The sequence below is a fragment of the Ailuropoda melanoleuca genome, chromosome 13 (assembly GCF_002007445.2).
Source record: "Ailuropoda melanoleuca isolate Jingjing chromosome 13, ASM200744v2, whole genome shotgun sequence".
Lineage (NCBI taxonomy): Eukaryota > Metazoa > Chordata > Mammalia > Carnivora > Ursidae > Ailuropoda > Ailuropoda melanoleuca.
Window position 1 is genome coordinate 78,245,869 of NC_048230.1, and position 15,485 is coordinate 78,261,353.

Genomic DNA, 15,485 nt, shown 5'->3' on the forward strand with positions numbered 1-15,485 from the left:
AGGCTTGCCGGTGAGTTAGTACCATATAAGACACCCTCTCTTCATTAGCTTCCTTCCTACCTCACCTGCTTCCTCCTTCCTCTGCTGGAACTGCATCTTTCCTTCTAAATGTTAGAGTGCCCTGGTTTTCAATCCTCAAAACACTTCTGTGGCACACCGTCCCTAGGTAATCTCAATTCCTGCCCTCCTTTCAAATACCATCCGCAGGGATGATCCTCTAATGTACATCTCTAGCTCAGGTCTGTTTGGTTTTCTATTGAACATCTTGAACTTCAGCTTTGTTCCCAAACTGCTCTTCCTTCGGTCTTCTCCATCTTCTTTCTTTCCATCAAATGCTACAGCCAATCCATCATGGAATCCGTGTAGATAGTCCAGCCAAATGTAGTATCTTAAATCCAGTCCCTCAGCACTGCCACTACTAATCCAAGCCCCCGCCATCTCCACACGGGACTGCATTAACCTCTTCTCTTCTTGCTTCCACGTCCAACCTCTACAGACACGTTTTCATGTAGCAGTCAAGGCAATTCTTTCAAAACATAAGCCATCTCATGTCACTCCCTCGCTCAAAACCTTCCAGTAGCTTCCTTCCTATCATACTAAAATCCGAATTCCTTGTCATGGCCGACCAGCCCCCCATGGTCTGGTTCCTACCTACCATCTCTCTAGCTCCATTTCTCTTGAATACCCCACTGGCTGTAACATGGTTCCTCAAATCAGCCAAGCACACTCCTGTGCCTGCACATGCGGTTGGCTCTGCCTGGAATGCTCCTCCCCTACAGCTTCTTGAAGTTCACCCCTCAATTTGTGAAGACATCTAGTCAAACAGTCCTTCCCTGGACATCCTATTGAAAATAGTGGCTCTCACCATTTTCTACATTTCTATCCTGCTTTCTTCTTTTTCATAGTCCTTACGACCACCGGACAGTATTTTCCATTTTACTCTTGTTACTATTTCTCTCCTTCATTAAAATGTAAGCTCAACGGGGAGCCAGGTCTTTATCTTCCTTATTCGCTTGTATCATTTATCTCTATCACCGCTATCTAGAACAAGACCCGGTGCATGGTAGAAACGCAAACATTTGTTGAATAAGTACATTATTCTTAAACCCTTTTAAAAGATAATTGACAGCATTAGATTTGTAATTTGAAATAAAGTATAAAATAAAATCACATAATCTGAAGTGAAATATTCTTTAGGCCACTCAATTATGTGTGTGGAATTTTGTATCATAATTTGTATTTATGAATTATGGTTTTTAAAATTTTATTATTTAAAAGACTTCTAGAACTTATACTTTAAAAATATTATTCTAATACATAAAACAATCATTTTTCCTTTTTTGGACTTTGTTTCTACACTATTTCTAAAAAATACTGGACCAAAGACTTTTTCTCTCTTCTTTGATAAAAGTTTCAAATATATATAGTTTACATTTGTATAAATAGTGTGAGCCAATGATAAATCTGTTTTTAAAATAGTTCATTATAATAAATTTCTTTCTACATTATCAAAAAAAGCACTTAGTATATTAATAATGGAAAAATAGCTGTAAATCTACATTTTAGATGGAAAGACTGTATTTGATTAGCCTTTAGATCTGTGAATCCATCACAAAGCTAATTGTTTATAATTCTTTTCATTCAAATCATGCTGTGAATTCACGGCAGGTATACTAAATGACTGAAATGTGAATAGGCCAGCTGCATTTCCAAGAAACTCACCATAAAATGTGCTTGGTGCTCACTAATTAGCAAGGCTTACACCTGATTTTGTTGGACTCGAGCTACTAAAAGACAAAAACAAGTTTACAGCAAAAATATAATTGCAGTGACTTGATGTCCAAACAGAATAACTCATTATAACAGCCCAAACCATGAACTAATACGTATAATTGTCCATCTCTAAATAGCAGATGGGCAGAAGTGGCTTTGATTCAAATGATTAGAAAGGCGGAGGCTTGAGGACTAATGGCTTTAACAGAAATCTCTCCCCAAGGGTTTGTCAACACATCCATCTTAACAGCATCCATTTTGTTGTCCAAGTAATTGGTAAGGCATTACTTTGTGCTTTTGCACTCACAGTTATTACAGAAAAGTAAGAGCTACGCCTCCGTGCCTTCTCTTTTCCCTTGTAAAGGGATGGAGTAGATAGAAATTGAATGTAGACAGGAAAAAAATAACTAATAAAGTTTCCAAACATTCAAGTTTGAAATGTGAATCACAAAAACCTAGCTTTTCTTCTCATCTTATATATAATACACAGTGATTTTTTTAAAGATTTTATTTATTTATTTGTCAGAGAAAGAAAGAGAGAGAGAGAGCACAAGCAGGGAGAGCAGCAGGCTCCCCACTGAGCAAGGAGCCTGATACAGGACTCGATCCCAGATCATGACCTAAGATGAAGGCAGACTCTTAACCAACTGAGCCACCCAGGCATCCCTACACAGTTCTTTTTAAACTACAAATACAAATTGTATCTTTTCTGAATTTAAAACTTTCCTTTATTTCCCTCTTTCTTTTGAAAAATTACATCACTAACAGCTAATAAATGTAGATGGAACAACAGAATTAGAAATTCACTATTCTGGAACCCACTATGAAATATTTGATTCAGGTAAGATCATCATGGATCTTAAATCCCCAAAGTATCACCCCACAGATTATTTCCTAATCACAAATGGGGTCTTTTCTTTATAATGTAGATGTTTATCGTCCTCCCCTTAACCAAGTGCTCAAACTCAGCAGGATTAATGGTGATAATATATATCTTCTGATGGAATACAATTTAAGTCACAGGATCACCTATGAAGTACTGTCGCCATAAACATCTAACCTGAACATGCTTCTAGACCAAAATTCAAATTACAAGAATAAATTAAATGTTACCATAAAGAAACACCTAGGCAAATCCTTGGCCTGTTCTCTTCAGAGTGTCAATGTAATGAAAAAAAGCGGGGGGACTATCTTCTAGATCGAGGGAAACTAAAAAGATGTAATTACGAAATTCAGTTGCTGAACCTTGATTAGATCCTGTTTCAAAAAGCGATAAAAAGCATGGGAAATTATTAGAAAGATCTTAATATGCTGAAGTACTGATGGGCAAGTATCATGGGGTCTACAACTGAATTTCAAATGATTCAGCAAATTAATAATAATAGTATAAATATATGTACACACATATATGTAAACACAAACATACATAGACCCGGATATGCTAAAATGTTATCTGTTGATTCTAGGCAGTCAGTTCATGGGTACTCAATATCCTAGTCTTTCAACTTTTCCATATGCTTGAAAAAACTCAAAATAAAAAGTAACAAACTTTTGCAATGTTCAACATGTACAGTACCTGGTTCTTGAATGACATCTACTTTTCCCACACTGATCTGAAGTATTTCACCATTCTTTGCAAATGTCTCCCATTCTGAATCAGTCTGCTGACAGGATGGACACCACGGAGCATAACTGTGAAAGGAAAATAGCTAGTCAATATAAACATATGAAAAAAATCTATAAAACAAAGTAGAGAAATAGAGCACTTAAATTTAAAAAATAAATTCTTAACTAAAGGGAAGAACAAAAAGCAAGCTTTTCCAAAGTTGCTTGAAATAGAAAAACAGAAGCATATTTCCCCCCTCCCCAGAATTTAATGTGTAAATATCAATTCCCTAGGGAAAAAATAGCCAAAGTTTAAGAAGATGGCCATAAATTATTTTAATATATAAAATATTTTATTTCAATGTTATTCTTACAATGGACCCAAATTTTACTACCTTCCAGATAGCTTTTGATTTTCGAGGGTGAAAAGCTTTGAGTGTCCCACTAAAGGCAGACAATTTTCACAAGGGTGTCTTTAAACTAGCCAAACCAGTTTCAGATTCATCAAAGTGAGATCTGAGGGGAAGAGGCAAGAAGATGTATTGCTAGTGGGTCTCCCAAAATGTAAGTCATTTCTAAAGATATGTGGCAGTTCCAAACCATTCTGAGAAAGTAGAAGCTATAGGCTAAGCCTCCTCCACAGACCCTTTCTTAAATACAATAAGGGTTAGAAATAAATACTTGGGCCTTCAGCCAGAACTCTACCGTTTTAGATAACTTTTTCATTCAATAAAGATGATCTAAGCACCATGTTAAAAACTGAGGCTACCCCTGTGAACAAGACAGACGTGGTGCCTCCTTCCTCCTTGTGGAGTCTATCATCCACAGACAAAATGAGGTATGCACGGGGGTAATGACAACCCAATGGCAAATGCCATGACTGAGAATGTGGGACAGATGCTCTGGGACACTCAGAAGCTGGATGATCTCAAAAGGGCCCACAGAGAAAGGAGCATCTGTGCTAAGATCTAAAGTAAGAGTAATAGCCAGAGAGGGGTCAAGGAATGTTCTAACCCAAGCAGAGAGAACAGGAAGTTTGAAGACAGAGTATTGACAGGACAGGATGAAAACATCATCCACAGCCTTTAAAAATGTTGAATAAGGAGTTAGGACTTTATTCCAAGCTCCATGACTGATGCCCTAAAAAAAGTAAGAATCACGATCAGATTTACATTTTTGGAAAAGTCATCTGGCAGCTCTGTGGATAATGGATCAGGGAAGGATAAGACGGAAGCAAACTGGAAGACTGAGCTATCCTCCTGGCAGTATGCTAATGGCCTTGCTTTGCCTCCCATGATGCAGAAAACATCATAAATGGGCCATAAAGCTCTAATGTGTTCCAGGATTTCATATGCAGATGTTAAAATAGGAATCCAGAGAAAACTGCTGTTTAGAAAGTATAGTGGATTGAACAGCGTCTCTTAAAAAGAGTCCTAAGCCCCCATACCTGTGCATACAATCTTATTTGGAATAAGGGTCTTTACACATATAATTAAAGTAAGGATCTTGGGGTGAGATTGTCCTAGATTTAGGGTAGGTTCTCATAAAAGAAAGAAGAGGGGAGAATGACACAGAGACACAGGAAGAAGGCATGTGAAGATGCAGTCAGAGATGAGAGGTCTGTAGCTACAGGCCAAGGAATGCCAAGGACTGCTGGCAGCCACAAGAAGATAAGAGAGGCATGGAACAGACACTCTCCCAGAGCCTCCAGAGGGAGCCAACCTTGCCAACATGGTGATTTTGGAATTTTGGTCTCCAGAATTGTGAGAGAATAAATTTCCACTGTTTTAAGCTACTAAGTTAGTGGTAATTTGCAGTAGTCCAAGGAAACTAATACAGAAAGGAAGATACCATTTGAAATTAGAAGGAATTGAGATCAAATATGCTTTATGAAGACTTAAAGAGTTGGTAGAGCTATGCTTAATATATAATATTATGAACAAACAATAGCGTACACAGGAAATCCATTTTAAAATACTAACATAGGACACAATTAAAAGGAAAATTAACATTTACAGAACAATGTCACAAAATACATTGGTACAAATGGAGAGACATTGTTTTGCTTAATAATACCCAGAAGAAAAAAAGCAGTAAATAAATCAATGCTCACAACATAGGACAGGATACTCCAGGAAAAAACATCACCAGACACTTTGAATAATATTTTGGGATGCCATCAACTGGACATGATATTTCTAATATCTGCTTAAATCTGTTTAAATTATATTTTTAAAAAATCCTCAACTCAAGTCAAAACGCTGAGGGAATAAATGCAATAGATACTTTTAAAAGACTTGATATCACTGAATCATTTATGTACAATGGGTGAATTTTATGCTATGTAAATTATGCCACCCAGGGATAGAGGGCAGGAGACATGGATGAACCAAGATTGGCAATATTTTGATATAACTACTGAATCTGGATGATGGGGGTTCATTATACTACTCCTATTTTTGTTTATGTTTGAAATTTTCCTAATAGTTTGAAGTATAACTGAGGTATAACTGACATACAACATTATATAAGTTTTAGGTATAATATAATGATCAAATATAGCTTTCTTAAATATTTGATTAAATGGAAAGATATAACAAGTTCTGGATGGGCAGGCTCAGCATTGAGAAAATGTTGATTCCCCTCAATTTATTTTCAATTTTTTTTTCCATTCCTGAATTATTTTTACAAAATGGGGCCTCTATTATTTCTACATTAAGAGACAAAAGGGGTGGGGTGGAAAGAGGTAGGAAAGAATGTCTGCCAAAAGAATAAAACAAACACACACAGGAAAAAATGCCCTAGGAAAGGAAATAAAGGGGAATAAACGTTAAATGATCAAATTCTATAACAAGATCTAGGCTCAAAGATGCTGTCAGGTCATCATTTACAAACCCTTTTATCTTGACCTAAATAGAAGCATGTGTGTAAGTGCCAGGCAACACTCAAGGCAATGAGTACAAACCCACTTTCCAGAAAAACAATACTAACAAACATTTCTGAAATGGGGCAATATTTTGATCGTTCACGTTATGAAAGGGCATAGGGGGTTAAAAAGTCAACATGATGGGGAGGTTGCGTTTACTTCAAGACGAGTATTGAGACTGGGCACAGCCCAGGAGAGAAAGAGCTGCCCAAAGTAAGGCATGCATTTCTCTCTCCAGCCAGATACCAGAAGCAGCCAGATTTCAGCACAATTGTCCATCCTAAGGATTGTTCATCCATCTCTGGAAGGATCTAGTATAGCCAGTTCCAAGATAATTCTAAAAAGTCATTAATCTTCTCAGTACAGCTCACTATCTAATCCCTGAGACCCCAGAGAACATGGATCAGGAACAATTTGCTGATATCTTTGAACACGGCTGATTTTAAACACATGTTATCTCTACATTTCCAGGGCAAAGTATACACCTGGTACAATAAGTGTTCAATAAATATTTGCTGAAGAAACAAATGAACAAACTTTAAAGAAAATTATAGTCTTTGAGAAAAGTCATTTTTTACATATTTTTAAAATATCCATATGACAGATGATACTGGGACAAGCAGTTGGTAAACTTTAGGGAAAAAGAGAACATTTTATTATTTAGTACTTCAACGGGCATTTCAGTGTATTAGATAAGAGTCCTGCCAAAGGATTCAACAAGACCAATCACAAATTAATCATGTGACTTTGGGCAGGTTAGTAATCACTCTATGCCTCAACTTCCTCAACTGCAAAATCGGACAGTAACAGCAGCTACCTTAGAAGGTTACTGGGAGATCAGATGACTTATATAAAGCAGGCACATATTAAGAACAATCACTAATACCAATTACATTTGTAATATATTGCTTGGTTTCCAAGACCCTTTTATGATGCATTAGAACTCACCTGAACCTTACGACCTTACTGTCAAACAGACAAGGTAGGTTTAAAGGACCTTGCTTAAGGTCACCTAAGACCACACAGAGCAAGAACCCAGATGGAGGTATTTATGTGATAAAACCTCAAAGCAAAATAAGACCCAAAATTGAGAGGGGTAGGGGGAGCGAGACAGAGAGGGAGAGAGAACCAGACAGAAGGAAGAAATTGCCAAAAATAAGGAAGAAATCTTGCAGTATAATTAAATGAATTCTAGATCCTTTTTGCTTTGTTTCCCCAAGCCTGTGCCTTTGCATTTAACTCATGGACACATTGACTACCTCAGTAATTATTAAATCATGCACATTTCATCTTTTATTTTTTTTAAATCCCAATCCCTAATCTCTGGACAGGCTGTTATATAAATTGGGATTTTGGTGACATTGATCCCAAGGTATAAAAATGCCACTGAGGTCACTTTAGATATTCCATTTTTTATGTAGCTGCTACTCACTGGAGACTATGAATGCCCTTATTTCTGAGATTTAATCAGAGCCATTTGTATTGTGCACCAATATCATTCACTAACTTAGTGCGTTCTTTTGGTAGTAGAAATAAGTTAGCTCTGAGTCACTGGTGTGGGAACTGGTTCATTGTTGTTTCAACTTTTTAAATTATTACTATTCTTTTGGATCTAAAGCACTGTGATTTAGACAGTAATTTAGAACCTAAAAAGGAAAATACCTTCAGGGGCCAAAGGAATGCAAATAAGGAAACTCATGATTTTCATGTACTCATGCACACTCTGTCTCTCTCTCTGTGTATGTATGTATATATAAATGTTACTTTTATGCACATATGCATGACAAAAATCAGCAGAAAGGACGGAATATGATCTTCATTTATATCATTTAAGACTAGTTCATAATGTCGCTCTTCTAAGGACTATAAAAGAGTTGACCTGCCATAACGTTGTCTTTTACATTCAAATTAATCCTTCTTGGGGCGCCTGGGTGGCACAGCGGTTAAGCTTCTGCCTTCGGCCCAGGGCGTGATCCCGGCGTTATGGGATCGAGCCCCACATCAAGGCTCCTCTACTATGAGCCTGCTTCTTCCTCTCCCACTCCCCCTGCTTGTGTTCCCTCTCTCTCTGGCTGTCTCTATCTCTGTTGAATAAATAAATAAAATCTTTAAAAAAAAAAACAAAAACAAAAAAACAAATTAATCCTTCTTTCATTTAAGAGCCTCCAAGATAAACTATACAATAGTATCTCTTCTATTTAAACTTTACAATAGTAAAGTATACAATACTATACAATAGTATCTCTTCTATTTAAACTTTTCCCAGGTGGTAGTGGTGGATAAAGTTAGTAAGCTTCATAAAGACGTTTGAAATACATTCCAGATAGCTAAAACACTGTTAAATTACAACAACTTGGATATCAGTCCAATGTTTTTAACCACTTCTGGGAAAGAAAATTCAAAAGCATGTTTTTGTCATCCATGTCCATATTTATGCATATATTACACTTAGTTTCTGCTATATGCAAGGTGGTTGAAAGTCCTTGATTATTTTGATTGCATAAGCCAACTGAATTTGTGAGATTTCATTAAGTGTACAAGAAAGGAGTTACTTAAAAACATTTCCTAGAAATAAAATTTTACTAAAAATACATTTTTATTCCCCAATAATGGGCAATTTTTCTTCTTCTGTCCTGGCTCAAATTTCACACACTCTCTTCAGGAGAGACTGCACACTCCTGTACATTCTCTTTTCTTATCCTTGCAGAACAGAGATGGACAATGATTGATGTAGTCAATTTTCACTTAGAACTTACTTTGACCAAAATGTTCAGAAGAATATGCGACAATGAAGATGAAAAAGGTACACTGGGTTCATCTTTCTATGACTTAATACATGAAACTAAATCAAAATGTCAACAGAAGATCTACATTGAGTGTTATTCTTCTCTCTGGAAAATCTGGAAAAACTCTTAATGATCCAAGAGATAGAAGGCTATGTTTGATTCTATTTCTTTAGATCATTTCTAGGATATTTTATCATAAAATGTAGAGGGAAAATAAAACTTGATAACTCCACGAAAACCACGATACCTACTAGAGAAAATGGAATTTACTACTTTCTTTAGAATGCACACTCCATGGAGCAAGTGACCGGTGCATCACTTGTACCTAGCTCAAACAGAGCCTTGCAGGTCCTAGGCCACAGTAAGTATTTATTACATTAATGAACAAATGGGAGATGATAGTGACTATCCTTACTACCTACGAAAATATATACAGATAGATGTTTCCTTCAGTGATGTGCTAGAGGAAGCTCCTCATTAAAGGAACAACTAGTATACTATTCATTCATTCACTTAGTCAAAGTATTTATTGAACACCTCGTACTTGTAATCAAGGCTCTGGAGATAAATAGGAAGAAGAAAGGTTTTCATCCTCTACTGAAAAGCTGATCTTCTAGAAGAGGAATTAGACAAAAACCAAGTGTAGAAGCATACAAATTAATTTATAATTATAAGTTGTGATAAGGGCCATCCCAGATAGAAACAAGACAAAGGGAGAATTTTCCTGGGTGGTTGGTGTGCACAGAAGGCAGATCACCTGTTTGAGTGGTGAAGTGTCAGGAATGAGCATATAGCAATAATGCTCTTCATTTGGAGACTATGGCTGGGCCTCCGAATCCCACAGGGAAAAGGCTTTCTCTCAGGGGGATCATGGTGATGGCTAGCTGACAGCCTAAGCATGAATCAGCCAGACTCCCCCACTACCCAACTATTCTAGGCTTGCATCAGGAACTGCAAAGCTCAGGCCTGCATTCTAGTTCTGGCCTTGCCAATCACTTACTACTGGCCTTAATCAAAGCTTTAACCTTTTCAAGTTTTAATCTCCTCTAGTAAATGAGAATGAGAATTCTGCACCTGATTGCTGGGATAATCAAATAAGAGAGCATTGATGAATAAGAGGACAGGTGATGGGGGCGTCTGGGTGGCGCAGTCCTTAAGCGTCTGCCTTCGGCTCAGGGCGTGAACCCGGCGTTATGGGATCGAGCCCCACATCAGGCTCCTCCGCTGGGAGCCTGCTTCTTCCTCTCCCACTCCCCCTGCTTGTGTTCCCTCTCTCGCTGGCTGCCTCTCTCTCTGTCAAATAAATAAAATCTTAAAAAAAAAAAAAAGAGGACAGGAGACGTAAGCAATTTAACTGTTTACTGTGACTGAGATGATGAGGATCATGGAGGTGATGTGGATAACCCTTTGTGGAAATAATCTGAAATCAAATACTTACATGTTCACTTATAAGCTATTCTTTTGCATGTTTTTTAATACCTGTAGCAATACCTAGGGCAGTGGTTTTCAATCAGAGACATCTGGAAATATGCATAGGGGATGGAGATTGCTAAATTTTTTTGGTGTCACACGAATACTAGAATGTAATGGGCTGGGGCAGCAATGCTCAAGGTTCCGCAATGGGCAGGCCATCCCCACATTAAAGAACTGTCCAAGCCAAGATGCCAATAGTGCCCTGATGAGAACCACTGCCGAATCCTTGACAGAGAAGAAGTACTCAGCAAATATTTGCTAAATAAATGAATGCTATATCTGCTACGTACTTCCTTCAGAGCACAGGAGACTGACAGTACCTTGAAAGCAAAGAATGTAGCTCATTCATTTTCATCTTCCCAGATCCCTAACTCTAAACCTGAAACATAACAAGCATTCAATGACTATATCTTAAACATTCAATTGGCACCTCAAGATAATCTATTAAACTGCAAAAAAATGATAATTATTTGACAGGGACAAGCTAAGGCGATGACGTTGAAGATGTTCTCTTCAGGAATAAGAAGGATTTGGGGGGAGAAATTACTAAAACCTAGAGGTCCTAGGGAAATAAATGAGACTTCCCTCCATCACTGTGACTATTTCCAATTTTGAAACATGATCGTCCCAAGAACAAAGTCAAAAAAGGTAGTGTTTTATAAAGATCTATATGCTTTACAGAGGTAAATTAACTCAAAGACATACTTTGCCTCTGGATATCAATTTAAAAGTAGCCAGGTCAAAATTAAACTGCTTGGATAACTACCTTTTTTCTGGTGGGAAAAAACCACCAGAAAAGTATATAGAATGTATACTGTTGTCTGTCAAAAGAACAAAAGTAGTATTCTCAAGGACTGATACAATGGGAACCAAAACAGTTTAAAATAGTAAAAGGTACAAAGTAACTGAATGAAGGACAGTATGAAACAATGGAAATAGAGAAAAGAAAACATCAGAAGATATTTTAAAGATTATATAATCTTTCCTAACCCTGAGAAAGGGCAAACTTTTCGTCAGAGGTTAAGATGAGAAAAGCACAGAAAGCCAATTACAGAGACATGGCAGAAATAGGGGTAAAATTACCAAACAATGTATAAAAGCAAACAAGAAGAGAAAAACTGAATATACAATAAACATTAAAGAAAATGTAAATAGTAATGGGATAATTTTTCAGATTTTAAAAAAGGTTTCAGAATTGAAATGGTGAATTACTACAAATATATTTCTAACTGATATTTCTCCTTAACAGAGAAGTTCTTTTTTAAAACTGAAAATTCAGGGGCCATCTGGGTGGCTCAATTGGTTGAATTACTGATTCTTGGTTTTGGCTCAGGTCCTGATTTCAGGGTCCTGAGATTGAGCCTGGAATTAGGCTCCACACTCCGTGGGGAGTCTGCCCAAATATTCTCTCCCTCCATCCCTCCTCCACATGCACACACTCTCTCCCTCAAGCTATCTCTAAAATAAATAAATAAATCTTTAAAAAAAAAAAAAACTGAAAATTCAATTGCAAGTTGCCAAAAAAACTGCTGTTTTAAAGACAAAGAAAATATAACAAATTAGGTTTTACAATAGGAGCAGAAAACACTGCTAGGTCCTTAAAAATGAGTTAAATTATCAATCCCAATATAACCAGGAATTGTATTATAGGAACTCTGTACGAAGTGGAATATAAAAGAAAAAATTCCTAGAAGAGAAGTTGCACATAAGCAAATGAACGAATAAAGAACTGTCATTCAAAGTCAAAATTTTAATACCATCAGAAAGCCTCCTAACTTGCTTCTGTAGGAAAGTTAAATGCATCATCTGTAGACCCTTAACAATCTCTGTTTATTATGATCACTTCACTTGAAAAAGGGGTTGACATGGTAGCTAGTATTAACACATTTGGCTTTTCTCTGTTATATACATCAGGAAAATAATCTGACAAATTATTGGGTATTTAAGTGAATTCTTAGAAACTTATAGGCCTATCGTGGTAGAGAATATAATGAATTTTATATTTTTTAAGTGTTGGATTTTTGTCAAAGGGAGGAGATGAAGTATTACAAACAGATAAGAGCCACAGTATTTCTTCAGGACTTAGGTTCTGGTATATAGAAAAAAGTTGGATATACTGGTTTAAATCTTTCCTTTACAGCTTCCCTTCATATTAAACTATTCTGAAGTATACTCGATGAAAAGGGAACTTCTACTTAAACGATCTCAAGGGCAGCTTACTTCCGGGCTACAAGTCTCATCTTGTATCACAGACCAAACATATTCCATGCAATGGACACATGGCAAGTTTAGAGCAATTGGTTACCATGTCTGGGCTTGTAACTTTATGAAGAGTATAATTTGAACAGTCGACATGGCCAAACACATGAGTTGTTGGCTATTGCTGTTTATGAGCTTAATGTGGCCTACGCTCTCCTTTAGTTTGCTTAGTTCTTTTACTTAAAAAAAAAAAAAAATCATAGCTATTCCAAAAAGGAGCTATAAAGGAGTTGAGGCCTTTCGGTTTTGACCTTCATCATGTACATATACAAAGTCAGATTTATTCAGAAAATTGACATCTAGAAAGCTCCACTGTGTAAGCACCTACTTTCTGTAGTACTAGTTGACAAAATGCAGTCTAAAGTTCTTACAATTATTACAAACATGGCAGTGTTGAATAAAGCTCCACTTACTTAAGTTTCTCTCTCAAATGGAAAATGACCCCCTCATCTTCATCCAAAGTGGTTAGGTAGTTTAATAAGTCTTTCATGTCAACAGATTTCTTTAATCATTTCATAGGTTCATTATGATACCAAAGGCATTTTACTTATAGGTCTAAAATATCCCCTTCTTTGTGACCAAAAGGTATATGCATATTTGAAGGGGTAATGGGTATTATGTTTTCTGAACAATGTAATCTGCTAAGGAAGTTGTAACTTTAAATATCCCCTTCTTTGTGACCAAAAGGTATATGCATGTTTGAAGGGGTAATGGGTATTATGTTTTCTGAACAATGTAATCTGCTAAGGAAGTTGTAACTTTTGGCCCTGATCTCACAGCGAGGTTTTCACTTCATAGGCATCTGTTTGCAATCTAAATTGAAAGAATCAAAATTTGGTCTTGGACAAATAAAGGAAAGATCCAATTCTGTGTGTCTGTGTCCTCCAGGTAAGACTAATCAGCAAGTAGTAGTGATCAAGTATGTATATTACCTGAAACTACAGTCTAAAGAGATAAGGTCTCGATCATTTCTCCAGAGGTTCATTTTCCCCCTGCAAGTCCACCATGATGGCCTCTGAAGCCTGTTCAGACATCTGCCCATTGTCTACCTCAACACTTTTTTCCAAATGATCACTTTCTTCCTAGAAGTTAATTTTAAGCCACTTGCCTGTTCCTAACTCAACTCTATTTTTCCCGTCTCCTTCAAGCAAAGGCACTACGCACAATTTACCTTCTATTGTTCAAAAGGGGCAATTTACGAATGTCCTTTTATTACACTAGCACAATTAAGATATCTACCCAGAAATATCTACCTGTAAAAATGATAACAAATACCAACATTTATTTGAAATCTTGTTCTAAAACTTCAAAAACATTCCCATCTTCCTGTTTTATTTTTCACAGTGACATTCCGGGGTATTCAAAATGAAAACCAAACTACTTGGCACAAACTGGTCTGTCCTTCACCGTGCTGGAATTATTCACTCAACAAATACCTTGCCTAGCCCGTGCTACATATTTGTACTACACGGAAATGGCATTGAATGGCAGCCCTTTCTCTACGTATACGCCTATATCAAAAGCACGCAAGTTTTTCACAGGTTTTCTCCATTTACCCTTCCTCCCGTTGGTGAGCCGCCCACCCCATTCGTAAAACTCTTCCCCCCGAAAAGCAGGGGGCTAACAAGGCGGGGGGTGGGGGGGAGTTGGGGGGAGCGATGCTCGGCACCCACAGCTGTCACCGCGGAGGGTCTGGCGCGCATGCGCACCGCGAGCAGCCCGGCCCCGGAGGCGCAGGTCGCCCGGCGAGCAGTGGTCGAGCCCAACGGGCAGTGCAGGATCCACAGACGCCCGTGCGGCTCTGGGAGGGCGGCGCCCACGAGGGCAGTGTGGCGTGCGGGGCGGGCGGGCACACTCACAATTTCAGCATCCACTCGCCCTCCATCACCAGCGTCCAGTTGGAGGCGGTCATGGGCCGCACCCAGCTCCGCTCCTCCGGTAGCGCGGCCTGCTCGGGGCCGCCCTCCGCCGCCGCCGCCACTTGGGCGGCCAGGAGCGCCGTCAACAGCGGACCCCAGTGCCCGCCCGCCATGTTGGTGCGCGGAGGGAGGCTCCTCGGCAGGGGGCGTGGGGAAAGGAAGCGGCGGGCCCGGGGCCTCGCTAGCCCGCCAGCCCGGGCCTTTCCAGGTAGTCGGAGGTGGTGCCGGGCCGCCCCGCCTCCGCCCGGCCGCACGGACAGTCCCAGCTTCGGAGGCAGGCAGCCAGCGCCGCCTCTTATCCGCCCGGGCCCGCCGAGGCCACGCCCCCTCCCGCCTTGCCTTGCCGTTGCCCGGGGTGTCGGTTGCCTGGGCGACGGCCGCCCTTTCTTTCTGACGCCCTTCCCCCCTCCCGCCCCCTCCCCCCGAAAATAAACAGATGACCCAATGTTGGCTAAGTTAGAACAGGCACCGCGTGTGCCCAGGCTCCATTACGGGGGTTGGCGCGCGTGGGGATTGCTGAAGAAAAACACGGCCACTAATTTAAAAATTCATCCACTATTCAATGGAAGTGAAGTAACAATGGACTGCAAAGTAAACCTATTTATAAGGAGAAAACAGAAGGATGCTTGGCCATCTCTTGCTGAAAGGGAGAGGAAAATTTAAATACTCTGTGCGTGTGTATTTTGACGAATCACTGCCTAATTGGAAATAATAGTGAAACTAGACTCGGCAATTGTATTTTTA

The 15,485-nt window shown here is 38.8% G+C and overlaps 1 protein-coding gene across 1 annotated transcript in view; it reads right to left on the bottom strand.

Annotated features, from left to right (window-relative positions):
- TMX4 (thioredoxin related transmembrane protein 4) overlaps positions 1–15,035 on the bottom strand; it is a 49,732-nt gene extending 34,697 nt beyond the window's left edge. Inside the window, exons 1-2 of the mRNA XM_011234247.3 lie at positions 14,682–15,035; positions 3,350–3,465 (exon numbers count right to left, since the gene is read on the bottom strand). Coding sequence (XP_011232549.3) covers positions 3,350–3,465; positions 14,682–14,854 — 289 coding nt within the window. The 5' untranslated portion in view covers positions 14,855–15,035. The remainder of the gene's footprint in view (positions 1–3,349; positions 3,466–14,681) is intronic.
- Positions 15,036–15,485: the final 450 nt, after the last annotated feature.